Source organism: Mytilus galloprovincialis, chromosome 3 (assembly GCF_965363235.1).
Source record: "Mytilus galloprovincialis chromosome 3, xbMytGall1.hap1.1, whole genome shotgun sequence".
Lineage (NCBI taxonomy): Eukaryota > Metazoa > Mollusca > Bivalvia > Mytilida > Mytilidae > Mytilus > Mytilus galloprovincialis.
The window spans coordinates 108,961,866-108,980,220 of NC_134840.1; the positions used below are offsets into that span (position 1 = coordinate 108,961,866).

Below are 18,355 nucleotides of genomic sequence, written 5' to 3' on the forward strand. Positions count from 1 at the left end.
ATAAGTTAACTTAACAGATGTATTGATATTCGTTTGTATAAGTTCGATTTATATCAGAGGCAGCTCATTTGTTACAGTTATGTATGAAAACAAAAATATGAATTCAATACTGTTATAGAAACAAGATAAATACAACGAACAGTTTAATGTTCCATATACTATTAGCATTGTCCAAAAGTAACTATTAAAACATAGATAAGATAAGTTTACAAAGTTAACAGTTAATATGCATTTTAGTTAATACGATAATGATTCTTAACTTCGTGATGTTGCTGAAAGCGTGGAATGATCAAGTAACATCCGGGCATAAATCATAATTTGGTGTCATAATCATTTAAATGAATTTATATGAAATGATCGTTCTCCTAGTTGTCTCACGTTTTGTTGTTATGAGATTTCATTTCGTTGCAGCGTCGTAATGTATTGGTTGTTTTGGTAAATAAATCAAGCCTTTAAGACATTGGCCGGACAAAAAACGGCAGGTTATTAATCTATTTACTAGTCATTTACCAATTGATTGTTAATCAGTATGAATATCTACAACATAAAAAATAAATCTGTATCTTTACAAAATCAGCAATAATTGTCATAAAAGTAAACTTCAATAATCAGCTGTGATAGGCTGAACACCTGTTCAGGTATAAGCTTTCAAATACCGTCATTAGACTAACGGTCTCAAATAGCAATAGGGAATGAAACGAAGTCGGATCAAAGATCGTTGTTGATTTCAAATTAGATAAAACAACAGTTTCAATGAAACAATGGGTTGCACTTATTCTGACGTCAGATTTGACAATCCAGGTTTGCAGATTACGTCATTTGTGTCAGAGGAGGAAGTGAAACTCGTCCAGGACAGTTGGAAAATGATAAAGAATGATACAAATGTTGGACTACATATGTTCAAAAGGTAAGAAGGTCTTTTACATTGTATTATAAATGCATTTGTTCCATTCGTTTGAATCATGTGATCACATGAAAAGTGTTGCACAAAATCATATATTTCTCTATTTGTTAATGTCGTCTTTGTATGAATCCTTTGAATGTTGGAAATGCACTGATTGATGTCTTAGTCTCATATTCTCGATTTTTGTGTGGTTTGTTTTTATGGATATAAAAATACACTGCAATGTCTTGTTTTTGTTATTGTTAGTTTTTTTCTTCATTGTATTGAGTATATGTAGACTTAAATCTATGGTGGGTTTCAAATCTATAGCAGATTCCTAATCTATGGTAAATGTGACGACATGTCATCCCAAATCTATGGCATGGTTTTTACTATCGTAATCTATGTCAAGTTTTGTAATTTTATAATCTATGGCGGATTATTGTTGTATTCAAATTTATTGGCAAATTGTGTGCAAATGGAAAACAATGCAATATATATATCTATGTATACGACCGATGACTTGTCGTAAACAAAAGGAAATATGCAATAACGGGAGCATGTCTATAAACATTTGTAAAATAAATTTCCATAATGTTCAACTATAACATTTCGTAAATGATGAATTCATAGAACTTAAAACAGACTTAAAGATTAAAATGATGCACCCGGTAAAACTACTTTTTTTTTAATCTGTGCATGGTACCTGTTTAGCCCATTCATTAAACAAACCAGTAAATCTGTTTTCAAACAAGAAGGCAGGTTTTTATATAAAAAAGGCAAATAAAAAAGAACAGTTTGAATTTTCACATAATGTTATTTCAATGTTAATACTTATTTTTACTTGATGACAATTTAAATCAAATTGGTATGTAGTAATTTGATTTTTTACTTTATAAACTTTGGCAGCAATGAAATATTTATTTTAAATCCTTTTCTAAATTATACGGTACTGTAAACAGCGGTGTCCTTATCCATCGCGAGCTTCGGACGGTACAGCACATTTTGTCCCTCTTTCGAATAAAAAGTCACATCTTCCTTTAAACCATCCGAAAATTGTTGTCGAGGGAAATGCCTTTATCTAAAATGGTGTTCAAATCTATGGGTTCCGCCATCATAATCGGCGGCGATGGTGTACATGCAATTATGTGTTATTCAATTGTGACGTTATGAAAAAAATCTGCCATAGATTTGGTTTGTTTGACGTTTGTAACGTCACATTTGCCATAGATGAGAAATCTGCCATAGATTTGGAACCCGTCATAGATTTGAGTCCTACATATATACCGCTGTTCAGGGTTAGGAAAGGGTTGGCGCCTTCAAACATATTTAGCCTGCCACATTATATATGTTCCTATCCCAAGTAAGGAGCCAGTAGTGCAGTGGTTACCGTTGGTTCATGCATGTCTGGCATATTTTTTTTGTAAATTTTTATGTTATAAATAAAACTTTTAATTTTCTCTATTCAATTGTTTCATATTTGTAACGTCGAGGGTTTTTTAATAGCTGACTGTAAGGTACACTTTTTATCATCTCATATTATAAGCCATACGATTACCAATGATAATGTTATGGCAACCATTCATTCGAACTTTTCGGAAATAATGCCTAATTGGAAAAAAGTAAAATCACAAAAATACTGAACTCCGAGGAAAATTCAAAGCGGAAAGTCCATAATCAAATGGCAAACTCAAATGATAAAACACATCAAACGAATTGACAACAACTGTCATATTCCTGACTTGGTACAGGCATTTTCAAATGTAGAAAATTGTGGATTGAACCTGGTTTTATAGCGCTAAACATTTTACTTGCATGATAGTTGCATCAAATTCCATTATATTTCAAGATGGCAAATCATACAACATCTCCTTATTTTTAATATATGTCAAAAACATCAACACAATAAGTTGATACGATCACTTCTAGCAATAAATACATTGTAAAGAAAGCTTGCTCTTCTTCCTATGAATAAAAGTTCTATTAACCATACTGTATTGTCAAAACCAGAAAACCTCAATAGCCATGCAAAACACAAGCTTAATCTTTCTTTCTTTATTTAATTTTTTTTTTACATTTGACTCATTTTGCATAATATACTTGACACAGAAAGAGAGGAATCGAAACAGAAATAAAATCAGAACAGCATAGTGCAACACGTTTGGTACGTCAATGAGGCTGCATACATTGTTTTAAACTCTTTTTTCGTTTCTTTTTATATATTCAAATCAAGACATGTATTCTGCTTTAAACATTTAGTTTAAACATACTTATTCATAGTTGATTGGGAAACAAGTTTAGCAACTTATATTTATCCCTTTCCACTTTGTGGGTGCGAGTGCTGCCTTGTAGCGGGATTAGCCTACTCTTTTTTCGATATCTACAAGGGTGTCTTTAACGTGCAAGAGATATGTCTCTCTCTTAACACGGGTCAGCCATTTATCGTCCCCTTCCGACGGACTATCATCGTTTCCTCAAGACCATACTCGCAGATGGTGTCAAGGGAGAGCCAAAAATTGAGTTCCTGAAATTTGCATCCCAGACGGGAATCGAACCAGAGACCTTTGTGTTAACAGTCCGATGCACTAACCACTACACCACGGCTCTCTCTTTAAATAATTAATGGATAAACGGAAATATAGCATTATACTGGCCATTAAGAAACTTTGATAAATGTATAACACCGGAAATTTATATAAATATAAACTGGAAGAAATTCGTTTTGTCATGATTTCCATTTTAAACTCCTAACTGTTCTTCTATTTTCGTTTTTATTATTCATACTCTCTACCATGAACTTGCTGCAAAATTAGCATAATTAGGTCTATTTTGTTTTTCTTTTTAATACCATTTAAAACTGTATTTATTTTTATAGTTTATTGAATATTTTATTTTGTGGTATTGACCACTTAGATTAGAAATTTGAAAATTATTTGGATTTTTTTCAAATACTGCAGTTAAATATATCACACCACAACAAAGTGTTTTTATTTAAAAAAAGAATGCGTGGTCATATAATTGTTAATACATGATGCCATATATTTTGCTCTATTAAGTTTATAACCTATGTACCTGACAGGAAAGAAGATCAAAATTAACAACTTATATCAATTTAACGCTGATGATCCAACTTAATACTTTAGCTATATAAGAGGTAATCAATGTGTAAAGTATTAAATTACTTAGGCACTGCACGAATTGATGCTCAACGTTCGATCGTATTGCGTGGTCTATTAGCCGTACAACATAGTGCTGTGCAAAAACAAACCAAAAGATATAACTGCGTGGGGATGTTTAAATGATATATGATGTAATCAAAGAACGAAAAAATATTTAATCTTAAGAAAATAACATAATTATTTACAATTTTGATTTATTATTGTGCTTTTCAATGATTTATACCTTTTGTTTTTAAAACTAATCATGGAAAATTCATTTTAAAGTATCAGAGTCTCGGGATTATTGAAAAAAATGCTGATTTTTCCGTGAGGTGTTCCTAAAACATTTAGAATCCTTAATAGTTATAAAAATCTTTTGTTATTTTAAAAACTTGCAATGTTGAGTTACACTATTGACAGTTAGTTGCATTTGTATTGCTTTTATCTCCTTATAACAATATGCAACTATGTTCATATAATTAAACATAAACATGTAACACGAATACCCCATCACTGCAAATCAAAGTGTCTTGTACAATTACTAGGCAGTATGTAAATTGAGATACATAACGCAAAAATGTACAATGTATATATGCGTATAAATGCAGGAATAAAAATATTCTAGTCAATGGTTACACGCCAATTACTTTTCGTGCATTGTATTTTGAAATGTGTAAATGGCATGCTATATATAATTCGTCAAAGCCTTACAGATAATACACAAATCACCGCAAAGTTTTTCGAAGCCGCTAAATTGTGAAGTTGAAATCATTCCTTCGTTAATTTTACGGACGCCATCACGAGTTGGTTGACCGTCATGGAATAACCGTTTCGCAAATGATATCGGATATGTTCCTTACGTCGTAACTACAATCCCCTTCCCTTTCATGTATGTTACCTACCATATTAGACGTTTTACCGGATTATATCACATAAGCCACACGACGGTTGCCACGTATGTAGCAGGATATGCTTACCCTTCCGGAGCACTTGAGATCATCCCTAGTTTTTGGAGGGGTTCGTGTTGCTTATTCTTTAGTTTTCTATGTTGTGTCATGTGTAATATTGTTTGTCTGCTTGACTTTCTCATATTTAGCCATGGCATTGTCAGTTTATTTTCGATTTATGAGTTTGCCTGTCTCTCTGGTATCTTTCGTCCCTCTTTGACTTAGAAGATTTCTTTTTTATTTAAAAATTAACACGAGAGGGATTTCTAGCTGATTGCATTATTGAAAACTGTTTGAAAATATTCATAGTTCCCTGCATAGTTTGGTCACTTAAGATAAAATCGTATCGTGTAGTCTTTTTTCTTTTGTAGCTAAATCTACAGAAAGTTGCTACAATTTAACGACGACTTATGCACAAATGTACATGTTTACAGAAAAAAAAATGTAATTCCTAAACTATACAAACTCCTTGGTGGCATTCGGTTGTTGTCTGATATATTGTCGGGTTGTTGTTGTCGCTTTGACATATTCCCCATTTCCTTTCTCAATTTCAATTGTTTAAATGATTCATTGATTGATTACTAGTTGTTTGCACAAAATTCATAATAAATAGATCTACAGAGATATGAAAAGTGTAAATGTCATAACATTGACAAAATGGACAATTGAAAATGATTGACGAATATTAATTCAGTACAAAAAGGGGGGAAATTTGTATAATTCTTCGATCAAAAGCCTTAACGAACTTCAGTATAAACTGTTTAAATATATATGGAAGTGTTTAATGACCTTGACTGACTGTTTAAATGAATGTTAATATGCGAAGCAGAAAGGGTAACTGAGATTCATCTTAACACTGCAAATTGTGTTGAAATGTCAATATTTCTCAAAAAAACAAAAACAGAATAAAATAACATGAAAATGAAAACCTCATATATTCATTCCAAATAATGTCCCCTTTTCCTGGACTTCTCTCTGTGATCATTTTCCATTTCTTCTTTTTTTTTAAATTTAGATTTTAGGGAAATTGATCCGTGACCTTAAGAATGATTTTTTGTTTTGATAGAAAGAAATTAAGTAGTCTAATGCGGCTGAGCCAGTCAGTGCAGTGCAAACGTGTAAAATAATAAAAAAAAAACATGTACGGTCTAAAACAGTGATGAAAGATACCAGAGGGGGAGTGTTGCTTATGTAATTACAAATCCGGTAAATAGTCCAACTCTGTAGGTCACATTCGTGAAAGGGAAGGATATTGAAGTAACGACATGATGGACATATATGCTAGCATCTATAAAACGGTTATTCCGTAACGGTGAACGTCTGTAAAATTTACGAAGGGATGATTTCAACTGCACCATTTGGAACCCTTGGTTTAATATCTTCCTTGTGAGTAGCAATTCTCTATCAAGGAATTCGTGATAGGAAATACAAGCCCAGGAATTTTGAATCAATTGGAAGGTATTTACTCGGAATGCAAGTGCTGCTGGAGTCTTGCTACATTGAAATGGAAAGTTCACAACTCACTTTTGTCGTAAAGTTTTGTTTTCAACCGACACTCATTTTCAATTTCTTGATGTAAGTCAAGATATGAGGCAGACTTAGCTGTATCTGTAGTATCCTTTATCTCTAGTTCGATGGGATAGATTTGTTTACCATAGTGACCAATGTTTGTATTATTTAGCGAGAGAACAGCATCTGTATAGCCGAACGTAAAGTTAAAGGATATTTCTAACTTCTTATCGTTCTTCCTAAGAAAATAATGTATGAAGATAGCCTCATAAGAATAAAGAATCAAGTCGGCAAGAAGAGGGACACAATTGATTTCCATTGGAATTCTGACAGTCTGTTGAAAAAACAGTCCTCCTAAGGTAACAAATATGTTGTCAATCAAGAAATCAAGCATCTTGATAATGTCAGATCCAGAGAATTTTTTGTTTGTATCAGAGTTATTCTTTACAAAGTAGGATTTATCCCTCCCCAAGACATGATACTTGTATATACGTTCGCCATTCTTTTTAATGAAACAAAGTAATACCAACTCTTTCAATTTGTCTTTTAGTTTGAAATTGGGAATACTTGTGTAAAGTGTAGAAAAATCAAATGTTTTAATACCATTGCAAGATGAGAGAGTTTTAGATTGTATGTACTCTAAAAGATCTTTGGAATTGTTTAGTATCCACATCTTATTCACGCCACCTCTAGAAAAGGCAATACCTTTGGAGCCCAGGTTTGATGCTGATAAAATAGATGTTAATAATTTAGAAAGATGTTTCGTGGAGCCTACGCTTATAATTACAACTCGATAAGTCTTTGTTCTCACTCCTAATTGTCACGTGATCAGAAAGAAGAATCAATATGAATAATCTTTATTTTCTTATTTTGTTTAAGTCTCCAAAGAAGCAAACCCACGACTTCCAGCATTCTAGGCGACCCTGATACATTCAAATTTGTGTTTGGAATGGATGTTTATCCTTACCGTAATATGTATAATGCATTGTATATGAAATAAACGCATTATGCATTTCATACTTCCGTCGCTCTTTTCCTTCATCCTGATCAGTCTATAAAAACTGTAGTTATCATGCTCTGATTAAATCACTTCAAGTAGTTTATACAATTCATTGTATTGTATTGCTACTTCGTACTAATTCAAGGAGAGTGATTTTTCAAAAAAAAAAAAAAAAACGTTACGCAATAATAAATTACTTAGTTTTAAGATGACGAAAGCTCTATTCAATACTTTTAAGGATAAAAATTTGTTTCCTGTCGATACAAATTATAATACTTGACTTTTTGAATGATTATAACATATTGTGTGCATCAACAATTATTGTCCAATTACCGTTTCTAGATAACAAAACAAATTACAATATTTGACAAAAAACATTTTGGTAAGTGATTTTCACTTGAAATTTCATTTTCTTCAATCTTTCTATTCAGAGGACTTAACAGATGCCAGACTGCACAATGTCATGATTTACCTAAGTTTTAACAATAAAACGTCTTAGCAATAAATCATTCTGTTTGTTGATATGCACTTATAACTATTTTAATCTTAGTTACATCATTTTGTTTTATTTGGTATTGACTTTGAAATAAATTTCTTAACCTGTGTGTTCATGTGCCTGGTCTGTTTTTGCGCTTTGTGCCATGCTTTTGTTTAACTTAATCATATAGTTTGTTCGTATGACTTTATTTGTAAATAAATGAGGTCGTTATTTTTTCGTTTAATTTGTTTTACATTTTGTTAGGTTGTGTTCTTTAATACTTTGCTATGCGGTATGACTTTTATTCCTTGTTGAAGGCCGAACTGCTACCCATCGTTTAAATGTTTACGTCAAATTTAGTTTCTATTGCAAAGTTGTCTCATTGTCAATCATCGTAAATCTTTGTAGTCTTATTCTTTGGTAATAAACCTTTTGATTCAATCTTTACAATGCTCGAAATTAGCTGATATATATCTAGATATAGGCATTTAAGATAAATCCATGTACATTTAAATGCTCCACATAATATTGGATTTGTCATTAATCATCTATTACAACTTTTGATAAGGTACGCGTGACTTTGATTAACAAAATTAATATTTAAATACGATATTGATTGTTCACTTTGTGATGTTGCTGAATTCTAGGAATGTTCCTGTTACATCCGGGTATTAATCATAATTTTGTCTCATAATCCTTTAAATGGATTTATGTGAAAAGATCCTTCTCTCAGTTGTCTCGAATTTTGTCGTTCTAAGGTTTCAATTAAGATTGCAGCATCGTAATATTTGATTTTTTTTGTCTACTAAAGTAAGTTTTTAAAACATTAGTTGGACAAATGGTGGACTATCATTAATCTATTTACTAGCCATTTACAAATCTATTACACGATACATAAATCTGTATGTATTTAAAATCAGCTATTCTTTTTTTGAAATTAATCTTCTTAAGATCCGCTGTCATTTAACTTACGACTTTATATAACAATGGAAACTAAATGAAGGCGGATCAAAGATCGATGTTGATTTCAGATTATCTTAATTAACAGATTTAATGAAAAAAATAGGTTGCTTATTCTGACAAGCCAGATTTGCAAATTTGCAAATATTGATAAAATGTACTTGTAGATGTCTGCACATCCTTATATGATGGGCAGACATTATTATATGATTTGCAAATATACTTCAATCATGTGTTAATTCTTATATGATGTGCAATTTTCAACCGACCTTTGGTAAGAAAACTGAAAGATATAGTAAATAAAGATTTGAATCGAGAGTACCTGCCACATACACGATTCGAACTCACAACATATGTGTAAACAAGCTAGTGATACTGTAGGTCGAAACCTAGACCACTCATCCTACGCAGTGCCCAAGTATGAACGAAAAGAGCAATTTGGTGAGCTTCTACGTGGTTTATATATATGCTGTAGCTTTTAATTTTGTCTTCATCCATCTATTTTGTAGATAGAAAGATAGATTAAGGAAATCATTCGTAAATATAACTCAACATACAGACTTCTTATACGTTCAGATATTTTACATCACATTTTTTATGGAAATATTCTTTATAAACCACAAAAATGTCACTATTCACCTCAGAAGCTAACAAAACCTTTAAATAGACTTATTAAAAAGTAATATAGTTACGATACTGTTGTCAGGTCATTAAAGATTGCATATTTTGGCGTTAATATTGATTCTCTTATAGGGAGGGTCTTTGCATTGGAACAAAACACATTTAAAAAAAAAAACAATTGTTGTCATGACACGGGTTATGTTCGTCTCATATATGTTATGATGATATGATACTAAACCCCTAACGGAAAGGATTGTGCCTGATATTCATATGATGTAGAGGTAATCTTTCAATCAGTTTAATTGAAGTCTGGAGCTGGCATGTCGGTTAACTGCTAGTAGTCTGTTGTTATTATGTATCATTGTCATTTTGTTTTTTTCTTTGGTTACATCTTCTAACGTCAGAATCGGACTTCTCTTGAACTGAATTTTAATGTGCGTATTGTTAAGCGTTTACTTTTCTACTTGGCTAGAGGTATAGGGGAGGGTTGAGATCTTGTAAACATGTTTAACCTCGACGCATTTTTGCGCGAGTCCCAAGTGAGGAGCCTCTGGCCTTTGTTAGTGTTGTATTATTTTTTATTTTAGTTTCTTGTGTACAATTTGGAGTTTAGTATGGCGTTCATTATCACTGAACTAGTATATATATATATTTGTTTAGGGGCCAGCTGAAGGACGACTTCTGTGCGGGAGTTTCTAGCTGCATTGAAGACCTGTTTGTGACCTGCTGTTGTCTGTTCTATGGTCGGGTTGATGTCTCTTTTACACATTCCCCATTTCCATTCTAAATTTTATTCAATTAGACTGTATACCGCAACATAAAAGAATTCGGGAGACGCTGATCATGTATACACCTCCAGGCAAAGGACAAAGAACTGTAAACAAGGCAAATGTACCAAACTTTCATCTTTTGGGGGGGGGAGGGAGCATGTTTATTTTAAAATTTTATTTCATATTTCTTGAAAAAGTCATTTTTCACTTCAAAAGGGAGGAAAACGAAAAGGTTTGGTTTCATGTATGAAGTTTAGAGGCAGTGTCTATTAAAATTAAGTTGATACACATATTTCAAGCAACTTCATTATGTCTGCTGATAATTCAAGCTATTAATTTTTTTTTATTCATACAGATGTGTGCAATCTTAACCTGATTTAACTTCGACGTTGGTAAACCAGACATATGTCTGCAATGTTAAGTTTGCTACAGACCTACTGAGAAGTCTGCGCAATATTAGACATGTTAACAAGTCTGCTATTGACCAGTTCTGAGGACAGCTCGGCCCAAGACAAACTCGCGTTTTAATGGTAATTGAGGCACATACCCGATCAGATTATAGATCACGTATATTCTTTGTCTCATTTTCAATAAAAGCGAAGAGTATATAGATTACCTTAGCTGTATTTGGCAAAACTTTTAGGAATTTTTGTTCTCAATGTTCGTACTTTATTTGGCTTTTTCACTTTTTTGGATTCGAGCGTCACTGATGAGTCTTTTGTAGACGAAACGCCCGTCTGGCGTACATACTAAATTTAATCCTGGTATCTATGATGAGTTTATTTTCGCTTACCTTCAGAAAAGAATAATGGCTTTATTGACGAAATTTGGAATAAAACAATGTATAAGATTAACATGCTTCTCATCCCCTCCTCAAACAAAAAACGTTCGGTAAACTAGTACTTTTTAACAGTTCGCTTCCTTGAACTGGAGGTGTATATGAGCGACTTCCAACCAATCGAAGCTCAAAGACCTTGATGTGTGTGTCAGGTACCTCTATGTTGCAGGTAGCTTTCTAGTTGAACCTGTTAAAATGTGAACAAAAGTAGTGTAAAAGATGCAAGCAAACACTTTGTTTTTATATGCAACTGTAAAGCACGAAGGTGAAGTTTATTCAATATAACTTTTCATTCATACAAGTATGCATCGTTCGATGCGTTTATCGATTATGTTATAAAATTGATATTAAAAGTGATAGCTTATGTTATAAATAAAGGCAACAGTAGTATACCGCTGTTCGAAATTCATAAATCGATAGAGAAAAAACAAATCCGGGTTACAAACTAAAACTAAAAGGGAAACGCATCAAATATAAGAGAACTACGACACAACAGACACACAGCATTAAAATGTAACACAAACAGAAACGAACTATTTTATAACAATGGCCATTTTCCTGACTTGGTACAAAAAATGTTAATTGATTTAATTGCTATAATAGGTATACAGCTAAATTACTTTTCACAATTTTGCCAATGCGACAACTTTCACAAGAAAACAAATGACACAGTAATTAGCAACGATGAAAGCACATCATATAAGGATATTTTGGCGTAATACAATGAAGTAAAGCGAACCACATCATATAATGTTACAATCACAGAATATTATATCACAACCACGTTATATAAAGATGTATGCAAATTATATTGAAGGATATATGCACATTATATACGATATTTGCATATATATAAAGATATTTGAACATTATATTAAGATATTTGCACACAGTCTAAGGATATTTGCTTATTATACATTATATGAACGTCAGCTGGATACCATATAACAGTCTTTGCACATCATATAAAGGTAAAATCCCTCATTGAATGGCAAACGTTCATCATATAATGAAAATGATCATAACAAGACAGTTGTGGCGTTCCACAAGGAAATTTATCTCGACAAAACCTATCAAGATTGATTTTTTATTGTTCTTAGCGTCAAATTGGATATATTTAATCGTGTTCAAGACGAAAACAACGAAGTTAAATTGAAATAACAACAAATCATCGTTTGGATTGGAAATTGAAAATAAGTAAATATGATTTTTCAATATTTTGTTTTTTAATTTCCACAAACACCCTATAGAATCAACTTCCTTTAAAAGAAAAAAAAATATGATAACAAATTTCTTCTGCCACAAATAAAGAATGGTAAGTTTAAATCAGGTAATAAGAGACTGTTAAGAAAGTGTATAGGAAAAATACAGTGTTTGCCTTGGACATTAAACCTTCAAAAAACTATCTGGATATAGATATAAGAAGACATATTTGTTGTTTTTGCTTCAAAGGCTAAAGTGTATAAATTTTGATTTTTTTTGTATGTGATGCCATATATTTCTTTCCATTTCATTTAACATCTCATTAATCGATCCGAAAGAACTTGTGGGTAAAGAATAACATAATTAACAACTTATATAGACAATAACAGTGCATTAACTTGACATATCAACAATATAAGGATGAGGCTTAGATACGGGCAAATACGAGGCTCCGCCGAGCTAGTTCCCCGTTTCGGGCCGAATCCTTATATCGTTGATATGTCAAGTCAATGCACTATTATTGTCTTTATACTGCAATCTACATAACACATTATCAATTGTATTTTAATGTGTTAATGTTATTTATATGATTTAAATATTGGGAAAAATTGCCAATTTAAAAGGCTTCATATCATGCAGGCGGAGAAATATACGACACAATGAAATGTTGAAACCCGTAATCGATGATGAACATTTGTGTTTAAGTATGGGCTAAAATATCAACAACAAGCATAAAAAAATATGACTTTGGTTGCAAACACAAAATATTAACAAGTGAAATAAGTTTTTTTTTTCAAAATTTGTAAAGGAAACAAGTTTGAGTCGTTCCACTCATTGTTGTATACATTGGAAACAAGAACGGGTTGATGAGGTCGTATGAATAATAAAATATAAATTTGGCAACTTCTATTTAAATATTCATGAGAAAAAGGGATATCAGGTCAGTGGCTGTATATGACGAAGAAATATACAGTCAACGCATTTTGACTGCTCAAATAGAACGAGTGCAGTATAAATATATTTAACATGTAAATTAATGCCGATATTTCAATTAGAATTTAACTCTTATAATCCAACTGTCTGAGTGAATTATTTTTGTCTATATGAAAGGTCATTATAGAGTTAAGTATTAAATAACTTAACGCACTGCAGGAATTGTCTCCAAACATACATTCTTATTGCGAGGTCTATGAAAATTACATCATAGCGCTGAGCAATAATGAACTAAGTTAGCTGCATGTATAATTAAATCAAAGAATAACAACGTATGTAAATGTCGAGGAAATGACACAAATAACTTCAATTTCAATTTATTATTGCGCTTTTCAATGTTGTAGATGCTTTGTTAATAGTCCATGGAAGGTTAATGTGAGAATTGTGTACAGAAGTTGCGTAATCAATGTATAATCCCCTTTGCATAAAAAAAACTGGTGTTTGAATAAGGTATTTCTAAAAGCACTAAAAGTTAAAATGTAAATTCTAAAACGTCTTTAATAGTTACAAAAATCATACCTATGGTATCTTTCGAAACAAAAACAACCTGTACAGTTTACAATGAACAATACTTGATAATAGAAACATTGATATTACTTTAATCATTTATAGTCATATTCCTATACATGTATATTTAACGAATGGAAAAAAGAAAGGTTTGAAATTATTATTTGTCTCTGATAAATACTCTGAATAACTATCAATAAAAAAATGCAGAAAAATTAATTGGAATAACACGCCATGTACAAATGTATATACTTAATGGTAGAAAACACAACTAATATATTGGATTTAGAGCATCTTCTGTATAATTGCGTTTAGTTTATTGTTTTGTACATAAATCAGCTCATTATTTCTCTCGTTTGAACTGTTTTCCATTTGTCATTTCGGGGCCTTTTACTAACAGCTTGTTATGTGGTTACGGGTTTCGCTCATTGTTGGAGACCGTATGGTAACCTATACTTGATTTGTTTTCTGTTGGAGAGTATTATCATTTACAATTGTAACTCTTCTTCTTATTTTTGTATTGAAAGGATGAAATAGAGCATTGTAGAGTATCCTTGTTTTGTCAATGGTTAAATGCCGAGTACTTTTCATGCATTAAATATTGAAATTTTTAAAAGTTATACTTTATAAAACGTCAACGGTGTTCAGATAATACAATAATTACCGCAACATTTTTCGAAGGCTGGACTTTGTATTTGATATATATATATATATATATATATATATATGAAGAAATATTACTCTGCAGATTCTCATCTCAATTTGAAAACATAGCCGAGAGGGATTTATCTCCCTGAAAATATTTCTAGGACCCAAACTTCAGGTTAGATAAAATCCATTATGTAGACCACTTCCTCTTGTAGATAAATGTAAAGGTAGTTGATAATGTTGTAACAATGAAACCACGACATTTGTACAAATGTACATATTAGAGCAATTGTTATCACTATACTATACAAAGCAATTGTTTGGATGAGTCTCCTTTTACAGGCTTTACAACAATAGAGAACGTTTGATTAATGCATTGATTGGTGTTTGTGCAAACTCAACACACATAGATTACATTTTTTTTGACAGAAACAGATTAAGAGTACATGGATTAAAATGACATAATAATTAGAACAGTAAACAATACGAAGTCATATGATATTTTTTTATATAGAAATACTGTACTGGTAACGGTGTTTGCTTTAATAACACTTTATTATATGGGAAGAAGAAAAAAGGGTTACGGGAGTTTGTCTTAATTACTGACTTTTGCAGAAGGTGTAACTCTGCTTAATTTATTTTGATATAAAAAAGAAGATGTGGTATGATTTCCAATGAGACAACTGTCAACAAGAGACCAAAATGACACAGACACAGACATTAACAACTATAAGTCACCGTACTTTATATCTAAAAAAAAAATAGCAAACAAAAGTAAAACAAAATTTAAGAATAACACAAACATTGAATCCTTATCGCTTCCCCCTTTTCCGGAATGTTTTCTTTACTTATTTCCTTTCCCCGCTTAAATCTTACGGAAAATTCCTTGGTATTTGAATAAATTATTTTAGTAGTCGGATGAAGCCAAGCAAGTCAGTGCAATGCAAACGTCTAAAATAAAAAAATAAAAAAATGCACTGGTATAAGCTCATAACAATAACTTGATTTATCTTTGTTCACTTACTCCTATCTGTCGCGTGTTTAGTAGAAAATCTACAAATACAAGTGTTTAGACTTTATTGTGTTTAAATCTACCTGAAAACAAACCACGACTTCCGTCACTGTAGACAATCGTGCTACATGCTACTTTTGTTACAATCGGCTTTTATTTTAATATGTATATATGTTTATAAAATAAACACGTTTTATATAATGCCTCGATAGCACTTTTCTGGCTTTACCTTCATCGTGAACACCCAGTGAACCCATTTATTGAACTATGTCTCGTCTTGTAGCTATAAGTGAATTATTATCATTCTGCTCGGATTAGAACCCTTTCATTAGTTCATACAATAATTGTATCACATTGCTACCACGTACTAAACCAGGAAGAGCAATTTCTCAAAGACATTACGCAATAATTAATCCTTAATATCTAAGATAAAAATAGCAACGATTCAATACTTAAATAATTAGAATTTCGGATACCAACAAATTGTGCTCTTTGACAACTTTTTAACTGTTTTTACGTAATTATTACATAAAAGTGTTTACAGCAATTATCAAAAGGTATGTTTGGCAAAGGTTTCAATCACATCTTTGTTCTAAGATAATTAGAATACAGTAAATTAACGTAACGCAAAGTCGTGATTCACAAGAAACCATTGCTAAAAATACTAAAAAAAAGGAAATTATTTCCGAAACTGTCAGTACTCTCATATATGTATTTGAGTCTTTTCTGACTTTGTGCTTTGTGGCGAGCTCTTTTATACCTATCTTTATAGTTTGTTTTTATGTTGTGCTGTTACACATCTGCACAAGGTAAGGGGATGGCTAGACGTCATGACAAAATTATATAGCACGCTGTGATTCTGAATGTGCCATGCCCAAGTCAGTGTATTTGTCTGTTTCTGTATTTTATATTCATATTTATTTTCCGCTAATTATCTTGAATATAAACCAGCTCGTAAGTATTCTTCTTTAAATTTTCTTATATTTTGTTAGGCTGGGTTCTTTTACAGCTTGCTATGCAGTTTAGCTTTTGTGTATTGTTGAAGACCATACGATGACCTATAATTGATAATTTCTTTGTCATATTTGGTTTCTAATGCAGAGTTGGTTCATTGCTACACCTTTATAATATTGTATTATGGTTATTAGCCTGATGAATAAATCCTTATATGACTTAACATTACCTGATGCGTTTCAATATTGTGATGTAATATACTGTTCAAGAAGTAAGATAAATTTAATGCATAATTTAATGGTCCATATACTATTTAAATTGTCCTAGGTTTACTATTAAAACTGCGATAAGCATGTTTTATTTGATATACAGTTAACAGATAATACGATATTGATTGTTAACTTTCTGATGTTGCTGAATTCTAGGAATGATCAGGTAGCCTATTAGTATTTATCATAAAAATGTGTCATAACAGTTTATATAGATGTATATGTATTATCGTTCTTTTAGAAGTCTCACATTTGTCTGACGTTTTTAAACTTTAAAATATGTTGCAGTATCGCAATGTATTGTTTAGTTTTGCTTAATTAATGACTTTTTAAGACAATGACTGGACAACTGAATGCAGTTTATCAATCTATTAATTATTCATTTACCAACAAACTTATTGATCAGTATGGACATCTTCTGCACGACAAATAAATCTGTATCTTTACAAAATCAGCAATTATTCTATTGAAATTAAAATTCCAATTACCGGCATCCATATGATGGACACCTGATCAAAATTAAGCTTTTAAAATACCGGCATTAGACTAACGACTTAAAATAGCAATGGAGAATTAAACAAAGTCGGATCGAAGATCAATGCTGATTTGAGATTGTCTTAACCAACAGTTTTAATGAAAGAATGGGTTGCACGTATTCTGACATTAAATTTGACAATCCAGATTTGCAGATTACGTCATTTGTGTCGGAGGAGGAAGTGAAACTCGTCCTTGACAGTTGGACAATTTTAAGGAATGATACATATGTTGGACTTCATATATTCAATAGGTAAGGCTACTTTGCACATTTTGATATATATGTCATTGTTAAATTTGTTTGAAATATATGATTATTAAAAAATATGGTATTTATATTAAGAGAAAAGAATAGTTTACGATTGCATCTAGCAGTACATAATGAAAAAAATATACTACCATTAGAACAAAAAAGAGTTCCTTTCGTAATAATTTTTTTCAAGAAAAAATACGATATAAAGACGCACCCTTTCAGGTGTCAAAGTGTTTTCTAATACAAAACATCAGTTATGAATTATTTGAAATAAAGGAATTTAGAAAATTAAACAACATCAAAGAAGCTTGTGATATCAGAAAGTTCCCCTTCACGTTTTCAGATTGCAACAAAAACTGTTCAATTTCTTTATGTATTTGTAAGTATAGACATTTGCCCTGTACATGCTATATTCGAAGTGAATGGAGAAATGGAAAAATGACGCTACACTTGTCACTTAGAACATGAGGTAAATAATTGTCTACGATATTAATTTTACAACAAATTTGTGACACTTTTTATTGCATTTAAAACCCGAATTTGTATGTCTTTCTCTTGAAATTGATAAAACTCATCAAAGTATCGCAAAGGCAAAAAGGGCTAACCGAAGAATCAGGAGAAATTTAACACTAATAAGCATTTTTTACATTTGGAACTGAAGTTATTGCTGATAAGCAGTGCATGTAAGCTAAGTCGAACTTTCGATTAGATCCGATTTTTGACACAGAAAAAAAAAAAATGCGTTGATTTGGATTTGCATGCACAGTCTATCTGAAAGCGTATACAGTTTGAACACTTATCGTTTTAATTACCTACAA

The 18,355-nt window shown here is 31.5% G+C and overlaps 1 protein-coding gene across 1 annotated transcript in view; it reads left to right on the forward strand.

Moving 5' to 3' along the window:
• Positions 1-692: 692 nt before the first annotated feature.
• LOC143066702 (cytoglobin-1-like) overlaps positions 693-18,355 on the forward strand; it is a 39,981-nt gene continuing 22,318 nt past the window's right edge. The window contains exon 1 of the mRNA XM_076239524.1: positions 693-907. Coding sequence (XP_076095639.1) covers positions 762-907 — 146 coding nt within the window. The 5' untranslated portion in view covers positions 693-761. The remainder of the gene's footprint in view (positions 908-18,355) is intronic.